This window comes from Canis lupus, chromosome 2, assembly GCF_003254725.2.
Source record: "Canis lupus dingo isolate Sandy chromosome 2, ASM325472v2, whole genome shotgun sequence".
NCBI lineage: Eukaryota > Metazoa > Chordata > Mammalia > Carnivora > Canidae > Canis > Canis lupus.
Window position 1 is genome coordinate 49,907,152 of NC_064244.1, and position 10,158 is coordinate 49,917,309.

At 36.4% G+C, this 10,158-nt stretch overlaps 1 protein-coding gene across 4 annotated transcripts in view; it reads right to left on the reverse strand.

Annotated features, from left to right (window-relative positions):
• The window catches only part of CENPK (centromere protein K), a 37,731-nt gene that overhangs the window by 25,757 nt on the left and 1,816 nt on the right, over positions 1–10,158 (reverse strand). For 3 of the 4 annotated variants that reach the window (XM_049103326.1, XM_025448426.3, XM_025448425.2), the window contains exons 2-4: positions 7,067–7,113; positions 4,080–4,226; positions 1,329–1,385 (exon numbers count right to left, since the gene is read on the reverse strand). In XM_049103326.1, the coding sequence (XP_048959283.1) occupies positions 1,329–1,385; positions 4,080–4,196 (174 nt within the window). In that variant the 5' untranslated portion in view covers positions 4,197–4,226; positions 7,067–7,113. Of the gene's footprint in view, positions 1–1,328; positions 1,386–4,079; positions 4,227–7,066; positions 7,114–9,455; positions 9,480–10,158 lie in introns of those variants that run through there. The other variant, XM_049103332.1, reaches the window with a different exon arrangement.

Consider the following 10,158-nt stretch of genomic DNA (forward strand, 5'->3'; position numbering starts at 1 on the left):
AATAGCTACATGTAAGCTTGATTCCAGTCTTAATGAAAAGGAGTGGAAGAAATACAAAAGCCCTCAAAAAAGCTTCTGCATTACACCCCACTCCACGAACTGATGGCTTCTTCTCTGCTTCTGAGTTCACTTGTCTGCTGCTCTCTGTGTAACACACCATGAAGAACACGAACCCCCAACTGCAGCTTGCTGGCAGCAGACACAAGCATACACCTTCCTCACTTGCTGCCCTTATAACAAATTGAACCAATTTTTAAATGTAAACTGTGGGATTTGGAACTCAAGAGTACCTTCAATTGGTTCTTACGTCGTCTGACATTCTACTACCAGTTTTAAGAATTTACTTTAGAATTATTTGTGTATTTGACTTTGTTCTTAAAATTAACACTAAAACATTTTAAATTCTTCATATGGTCAAATATATGTTGTCTTTTATAATATCTAGTTATCTACTATTAGCTAAGAAGTTTGCCCTGTCCCTAGACTGCACAAAGTCTCCTGACTTTTAAGATTTTTATGACAATCCATCTAGAATATATGTATATATAATGAAAGACAGAGGTCTTGGGCAGCCCGGGTAGCTCAGCGGTTTGGCGCCGCCTTCAGCCCAGGGCCTGATCCTGGAGACCCAGGATCGAGTCCCGCATCGGGCTCCCTGCATGGAGCCTGCTTCTCCCTCTGCCTGTGTCTCAGCCTCTCTCTGTATCTCTCATGAATAAATAAATAAATTCTAAAAAAAAAAAAAAAAAAAACAGACAGAGGTCTAATTTGGTTTTCTCCCAAATGGATAACTAATTGTACCACTATCATTTATTAACTAATTCATCCTTTTCCCACAAACTGGAACTACCATCTTTGCCATATTTAAACTTTTTAATCTGTTGCAATGATCCATTGGTATATTCTTAAACCAATTCCACAGATCTTTGTTTATTAAAATGGATATCTTAATCCTTTATTTCAGCATACAGTAAAATCAATTAAGGGTCCACATACAGTAAAAAACTGGCTACTAATCTTAACACAAAGTAGGACAGTATGTGTTCAAATTTTTAACAAGGTGTTATCTGATTTACATTTACTGACTAAACAGTTAAACATGTGTAACTGTTAAAAGATAATGAAAATATTCTTATTTATTTATAATAGTTTATTCAAAAAGTATTTAGAATACTTCCCTAAGTCAGAAAATAGAGAATTTTCCAAGTGATTAAGCATACAGGTATCAACAAAGCTATCATATGTGGGTTTAATATGGATGAATAATATTATCCAAACCAAAATGAGTTAAACTTACCTATTTTTAGGAAGAAAAAAAGGATTCATACCTGAGCATTTGAATCAGTGAGTGTCTCAGTTCCAACAAGTGATAATTTTTTCTGACACTTGATTTAAAAAGTAAATAAAACAAGTTACACACTTGAAGCTTTTATATATAACAGATAATTCCCTTTCCCTTTTTTATACAAGTCAATTTAATATTTATTTAAAATAATAAATACAAATAACTGATACACGAGAAGAGTTTATGTTCCTCACTTTCTAAGCAAGTGGATTAGGAGGGTTACCAAACAGGTCCCGAGATGAACATATCAAAAGTAGACGTAGATACTAGATTCTATATAGAACAAAAAAATGATCATAAGAAATAAGGAAAAAGAAAATATAAAATAGGTATGGTGAATTAGAAACTAGATAATGGAAAAATAGGAAATAAGAGAATAAGAAGAAAAGTACTATAGAAAAATAATGGAAGAGGTAGCAATATAGTTAAGATCATAAGAAAACAAAGCCTTCAGGAGACACTGTTTCTATGCCACCTTTAAAAACTCACAACTATTAATAGTGATTATACATGATTGAAAATATGGATAATTTAAATTTTACTTGTGTGCTTATTTCTAGTATGCTATCATTTTACAAAAAAAAAAAATTTTTTTTTTTTTTTTAATTTACGTATAGGTGTCTAAGGTAGGTGGCTCAATCGGTTAAGCTTCTGCCTTCAGCTCAGGTCACAATCCCAGGACCCTGAGATCAAGTCCCACATCAGGCTCCCTGCTCAGATCCTTTACCCCTTCCCCTGCTTGTGATCTTTCTCTCTCTCACACTCCCTCTCTCTCAAATTAAAAAAAAAAAATTAAAAATTAAAAAAAAAAAACAAAAAAATAAAGATGTATTTATTTGAGAGAGTGTGAGGGCTGGGGCAGAGGGAGAGGGGAGAGAGAATCCCAGCAGACTCCAAGCTGAGTTCAAAGCTCAACATGAGTTGGATGCTTAATCAACTATGCCACCCAGGCACCCCCTAAAATTTGTTGTGTTTTTTTTTTTTTTAATTTTTATTTACTTATGATAGTCACACACACACAGAGAGAGAGAGAGAGACAGAGACATAGGCAGAGGGAGAAGCAGACTCCATGCCCCGGGAGCCTGACGTGGGATTCGATCCCGGGTCTCCAGGATCGTGCCCTGGGCCAAAGGCAGGCGCCAAACCGCTGCGCCACCCAGGGATCCCTAAAATTTGTCATTTTTAAATTCCAATTCCTATACTGAAAAAATACTAAAAAAAAAAAAAAAACCAATTATACACATTATGTTGAAAATACACAAATATAGAATATCAAGGATTTATATTAAAAAATAATTTTAAAAAAGGAAAAAAAGAAAATCAATAACCTGCCTGATCTAAAATTTTACTGTGAAGAATGGGATGCGGGGACACCTGGGTGCCTCAGTGGTTGAGCATCTGCTTTTGGCTCAGAGTGTGATCCTGGAGTCCTGGGATCGAGTCCCACATTGGGCTCCCTACATGGAGCCTGTTTCTCCCCCTGCCTTTCTCTCTTTCAAAAATAAATATATAAAATCTTAAAAAAGAAAAAAAGAGTGGGATGCAAAGTCTATGGCCTGTATCATATACTACGCTATTTTAAGTAGAAAAAACTTTTATCAACATACTATATTTTATCAGAAATGATTATATCTCACTAATTCAGAAAATGTACATATATTTCAAAGACATTTTCTAACTTAACTCATATTTTCACTCAAACTCCATAATTACATGTTCTCTCCACTTCTCTATTCTCTATCTTAGGGAATGAACCTTACCAACCTCGTAGTGGCCCAAATGAGAAACCTGAAAGTATCCATAATTTTCCACCATATCACAATTAAATGTCAAGTTCTTTAGGTTCTACCTCCTTAGTGTCTCTTGAATCCTGCTATTTGCTAGGATAGGATTTAGCCCTTTGGTACTTCTTATCAAAACTAGTACTAGGGCCTCTTAAGTGCTCTTTCTACCTGTAGTCTAAGTCTCCTATATTCCATTTTCTTCAAAACCACCAAGTAATTTTCCCAAACTATGCATCTCATGCAACCTCTTTCTCTAAATATCCTCATGTCTCACTTCCTTATCTCTTTCATGGTTTTTGCTCAGTTGTCAACTTATCAATGACCTTAAATAACCCCATTATGTAAAATTACATTATCCCTGCCCAAGCACTTCCTAGTTTCTTCCCTGTCTTGCTTTCCTCCATAAAATTATTATTTCTGCTCGTATTGGGGCACCTGGATAGCTCACTTGGTTAAGCATCTCACTCTTGGTTTCAGCTCATCTCATGATCTCAGAGTGCTGGGATCAAGCCAAGCCACACTCAGGCTCCTCTCTCAATGGGGAGTCTGCTTGAGGATTCTCTGTCTTCCTTTCCCTCCCCCCTTCCTCTATTAGTCCTCTATCAAATAAATAAATAAATCTTTTTAGAAAATTATTATTTCCACTTATAAATTATCATTTAATATAATATAACGGCTACTGCATCTATTAAATGATAATCTCCTTGAGCGCTGGGACTGTCATAATTTCTCCTCTTTCTATAGCTCATCTGGCATAAAGTTTATTGAATAAATGCTTACAGGTCTAAAAGCTATATAAATATTTATCATATAATATAATGGCTTTTAGGAACCAACATAATTACTTTTCTTGAGTCTACTATTGAAATAGATTTTAAATCTTACAGTAATTAAAAAAATAAATCTTACAGTAATTAATACATATATCACTTTTATTTCTTGGTACTTACTCCTTCCATATCTTTCCACAGTTCTTCACATTCTTTAATAAGTTTTTCTTCAGCATCTGTAATGTCTTCCATATCTGTAGTGCTGTCTGGATCTAGATCTTGCTGATTCACTGACATGCCTAATAATTCTTAGCCTTGTAAGAAAAACTGAAGTAAAAAATATTTATTTATTTAACAATACGTGTTGAACACCTATTACTTGCCAGATACTCACCTAGGAACTATACATGTAACAGTGAACAAAATCGGCAAAAATCCCTCCATACCATGGAATTTTATTTTTATTAAAGATGTCTATCCCACAACACTGAATGCAAATCAGAATAATCCACTCCACCAAAATATTTATAATCATGTGGAACTTAAGTTTTATACCGTTTAATCAGACTTACCAACAGAGAGGTTTTAGATAACTTAGAGGAGATATGTCATGTCCAGACTGAAGAACTCAATACTGTAAAGATGTTAATTCCCTCAAGTTGATCTATTAAATCTTAATCAAAACTCTAAAACCTTTTGTTTGTTTTTGTGGCATGTGACAAGCTAATTCTAAAGTTTATTATGGAAAGGTAAGGGGCCAAAACAGCCAAGACTCTCATGAAGAAGATGAGAAGACTTGCTTTACCACCAGATGTTAAACTTATTATAAAACTATACTAATTCTTATAGCGTGGAATTAGCACATGGATAGGCAAACTGAACAATGGAACACAAAAAGAAAGCCTTTCAGACTCACACATTTATGGACCTATGATAAAACACAGGTGGCAATGCAATTTTTTTTTTTTAACTTTAGTTATTTCAGAAAGAGAGAAAAAGATAGTGAGAGAAAGCACCAGCCAGGGTGGTGGGAGACAGGGAAAGGGAGAAGAAGACTCGCTATTCAGCTCCAATCCCAGAACCCCAGGATCATGACCTGAGCCGAAGGCAGACACTCAACCAACTGAGCCATCCAGGCGTCCTGGAGGCAAGTCAAATTAAAGGGATATAAGAACAATCCAAATCAGGATATTTCATGTACCAAATTGTCTTTTATTTTTTCCATGTATAATTTGGTCTTCTATAAGAACTTACTCATTCCTTTTAATTAACTGCATAGTATTCAGGGACAGAGGATAGGGGGTAAGTCTAGATATATACCTCAATCTTAACACTACCCCAGCATTCCTCAAAAAATCCAAAAACAGAAATGATAAAACAGAACATGAGGAAAACATGGAGACATTTTTTTTTTGCTTGGACTGGAAAAATATTTCTTTTTTTTTTTAAGATTTTATTTATTTACTCATGAGACACAGAGAGAGAGGCAGAGACACAGGCAGAGGGAGAAGCAGGCTCCATGCACGGAGCCTAATGTGGGACTCGATCCTGGGACTCCAGGATCACACCCTGGGCCAAAGGTACACTAAACCACTGAGCCACCAGGGCTGCCCTGGAAAAATATTTCTGACAAAACTAAATAAAATCTCTACAAAAATTCTTAAACTTCTGCATGGACAAGGATATCATTTAAAACTTAAAATTAAAAAAAATAATAAAAAATAAAAGTCAAAATTTAATCTAACACCTCTTTACTAAAACACCACTGTGGGAATAATAAAGCCAACTTGCTCAATCCAAAAGAAGAAAAAAGGGAAAAAAAAAAAAAGCTAAACTAAAAAAAGTTATCACCATAAGAGTCAGGACATCTCTTACCTTTGGAGGGAGGGAGAGAGAGAAGGCAGGGGAGAGAACTATGACTATTTTGTGCCAAATGAGAGACTTGTGAGTGAATATCAAAGTTTTATTTCTTGATCTGCATGGTGATAAAGGCATTTACCTCATAATAATTTATAAAATTTATATTTAAGTAGGTTTTTTAATCTGTATGTTACTTTGCAATAAAAAAGCTAAACAACAAAAACATTCCAATAGAAATGGGCAAAGGACATAGGAGGGGAATTAAAAAAATGAGAAATATCTTTTCAATATAGAAAAACACATTTCTTAACCTTACTTATAAGCCATTAACAATGCAAACAGGGCGTGGGTGGCAAAGTCAGTCAAGCAGCACTCTCTTAGTTTCCACCTCGGTCCTGATCTCAGGGTCAGGAGATTGACTCCACATCAGGCTCCACACTGAGTGCAGAATCTGCTAAAGTTTCTATCTCTCTCCCTCTGCCCCCCACCTCCCACCTCACATACACACTCTCTCTCTCTCTCAAATATATCTTTATATATATATATATATATATATACTAAAAAATCACAAAATAAACAAGAGTTATTTTTCATCCAGACTAGCAATAATGAAAACTTTCATAAGAAACAATAACGATGGGATGCCTGAGTGGCTCCGCAGTTGGGCGTCTGCCTTTGGCTCAGGGTGTGATCCTGGTCGGAAGATCGAGTCCCATATTGGGCTCCCTGCAAGGAGCCTGCTTCTCCCTCTGCCTGTGTCTCTGACTCTCTTTCTGTGTCTCTCATGAAAAAAATAAATAAAATCTTAAAAAAAAAAAGAAAATAATATTGATAAGAGTGTTGAACAAGAGGCATGCACTGTTGGTAAACCAGTCACTTTGTAGGTTAATAAGCAATACCCATCAAAATTTTATTTATTTTTATTTTTTTCCCATCAAAATTTTAAATACAATTATCTTCTGACCCTGAAATTCTATTCCTAGGAATAATCCTATGCATAGATACACTTGCTTTGGTCTATTTAGGTATGCTTATTACAGCATTACCCAAAAAACTTTTTTTTTTTTTTTAATTTTTATTTATTTATGATAGTCACAGAGAGAGAGAGAGGCGCAGAGACACGGGCAGAGGAAGAAGCAGGCTCCATGCACCGGGAGCCCGATGTGGGATTCGATCCCGGGTCTCCAGGATCGCGCCCTGGGCCAAAGGCAGGCGCCAAACCGCTGCGCCACCCAGGGATCCCCAAAAAACTTTTTGTGAACTCTAAATCAGACCATCTAGGTTTAAATCCTGGCTTCAATACTTACAAGCTGTGTGACCTGGAGCAAGTCAAACTGTGCCTCAGTTTCCTTATCTGTAAAATAAAGATGATAATATTACCCCATAAAGTTGTTATGACAATTAAATGAGTTAATATGTATAAAGCTCTTAGAACTATACCTAGCACATAAAGAGCTATGTCATTACTATTAACATTACTATTAAGTATCTGAAGTTGCCTAGTAAAACTAAATAACTTATGCCATATTAAAACATGTTTGCACTAAATATCTTCTTTGCTATACATAAAAGATATAGTTAAGTTCACAAAGCCATAATCATTAACAATTTTAGAATATTTTTAAGCAAAAAAGGTCAAACATTATATACGTATTTGTTTTAAATATACCTTAACTTAAAAATTAAGAGCAAATTGACCTTTCCACACTTTGTAGAATACTAATTGGCAAAATACATTATGAGTATGCAAAAGAAATTTTGAAATTTCTTTGTGTGTGCAAGTGTATGGCTAGATGTTCAACAAACTAGCTGAAATGGCAACTCAATGTAGCATTAGAATACAAATAAATAGAAACATGTAAGAGTTCAACTTTCTCTCTTTCCTGCATTTTGTATCCTTAAATGTACCTTTCTGAAAAGAGAGAGCAAGTCAACCTTTTGAACATCTCAGTATTTTAATTCCCATTTATTGAAGAATATTGCTATATTTAGGATACTATGCTATGCAAACTTAAAATACCTAATACCAAATTAAACTCATGCTATTATTGGAAAAAGACTAATATACATGACATAAACTAACAGAAAGTATCCATATAATTCTAAGATCAATGGAATCGAGTAGAGAGCCCAGAAATAAACCCCACACATACAGATGGTCAATCTACAACAAAGGGAGCCAGTAATATACAATCGGGAAAGAACAGTGTCTTTAATAAATGGTGTTGGGAAAACTGGATAGCCATATGCAAAAGAACCAAACAGGACCACTATCTGACACCTTACATAAATATTAATTCAGGATGTAGTAAAGACTTGAATATAAGACCTGAAACCACAAGACTCCTAAAAGAATAGGCAGTGATTCTTTGGGAATATTTTTGGGGGAGGGATTTGACACTGAAAGCTAAGGCAACAAAAGAAAAAAATAAACAAGTGTGAATTCAGCAAACTAAAAAGTTATGTTGGCAAAATGGGACGCCTGGGTGGCTCAGCAGGTGAGCGTCTGCCTTTGGGTCAGGGCATGACCCCGGAGTCCCAGGATCCAGTCCTGCCCTGGGCTCCCCGCAGGGAGCCTGCTTCTCCCTCTGCCTGTGTCTCTGCCTCTCTCTCTCTCTGTCTCTCATGAATAAATAAATATAATCGGGATCCCTGGATGGCGCAGCGGTTTGGCGCCTGCCTTTGGCCCAGGGCGCGATCCTGGAGACTCGGGATCGAATCCCACGTCGGGCTCCCGGTGCATGGAGCCTGCTTCTCCCTCTGCCTATGTCTCTGACTCTCTCTCTCTCTCTCTGTGTGACTATCATAAATAAATAAAAATTAAAAAAAAATAAATATAATCTTTAAAAAATACATAAATAAATATATATGTATATATAAAAAGTTTCTGCACAGCAAAGGAAACCATCAACAAAATGAAAATAGAATGGAAGAAAATATTTGAAAATCATATATCTAATAAAGGGTTAATATTTAAAATATATTAGAACTCGGGCAGCCCAGAGGGCTTAGCGGTTTGGCACCTGCCTTCAGCCCAGGATGTGATCCTGGAGACCTGGGATTGAGTCCCACGTCGGGCTCCCTGCATGGAGCCTGCTTCTCTCTCTCCCTGTGTCTCTGCCCCTCTCTCTCTCTCTCTGTGTCTCTCATGAATGAATAAATAAAATCTTTAAAATATATATATATACACATAAACTTATACCACTCAAAAGAAAAAAAAAAAAAAGTTCAAGTAAAAATTGGGTGGAGGCTCTGAATAGGTATTTTCCCAAAGAAGAAAGATAGCCAATGCGTACAAGCAAAGATACTCAACATCACTAATCATCAGGTAAATGCAAATCAAAACCACAATGAGCATCTCCTACCTGTTAGAACAGCTATATTCAAAAAGACAAGAAATAATAAATCTTGATGAAGATATGGAGAAAAGGGCACCACTATGGATGATTGGTGAGAATGTAAATTTGAGCTGTCACTATGGAAAGTATTTTGGAGGTTCCTCAAAAACTTAAAAAAGAACCACCATATGATCCAGGAACCCCTCCTCCAGGTATTTATTTGAAGAAAACGAAAACACTAATTCAGAGATATATGCACCCATCATGTTCAAACTGCAGCATTATTTTGCAAGAGCCAAGATACATAAACAACCTCAGGGCAGGCTGGGTGCCTCAGCGGTTTAGCGCCTGCCTTTACCCCAGGGTGTGATCCTGCGGTTCTGGGATCGAGTCCCGCGACGGGCTCCCTGCATGGGGCCTGCTTCTCCCTCTGCCTGTGTCTCTGCCTCTGTCTCTCTCTCTGTGTCTCTCATGAATAAATAAAAATATTAAAAAGAAAATGTTGAAGAATTAAAATTTATTTTAAAAAAAGGAAACAACCTTAGTATTCATAGACAAATGAATGGATAAAGGAAACACGGCACGTATGAACACACATACACACACAGAAATATTATCCAACCATAACAACGAATGAACTCTTGCCATTCACAGTAACACGGTTAGCCCTCAATGGCATTATACTAAATGAAATAAGTCACACAGAGGAAGATAATTACCGTATCATCTCGCTTATATGTGTAATCTTGATGGGGGAAAACATAAAAAACAAAGAGAACCAGGCTCGTAGATACAGAAAACAGATCGGTAGCTACCAGAGGCAGAGTGGGGAGAGGGCAAAATGGGTGAAGGAGGCCAGAAAGCACAAATTCACAGTTAGTGACACAGTAAGTCACGACAACCTGACGTGCAGCAGAGTGACTATGGTTAATACTGCGTTTGAAAGTTTCTAAGACAGGAGACCTCAAAAGCTCTCCTCGCAGGGGAAAGAAAAAAAAAATTCTCTGTCACGGTGACTGCTGTTCACTATTCCCTAGACTTGCTGTGGCCATCATTTTGAA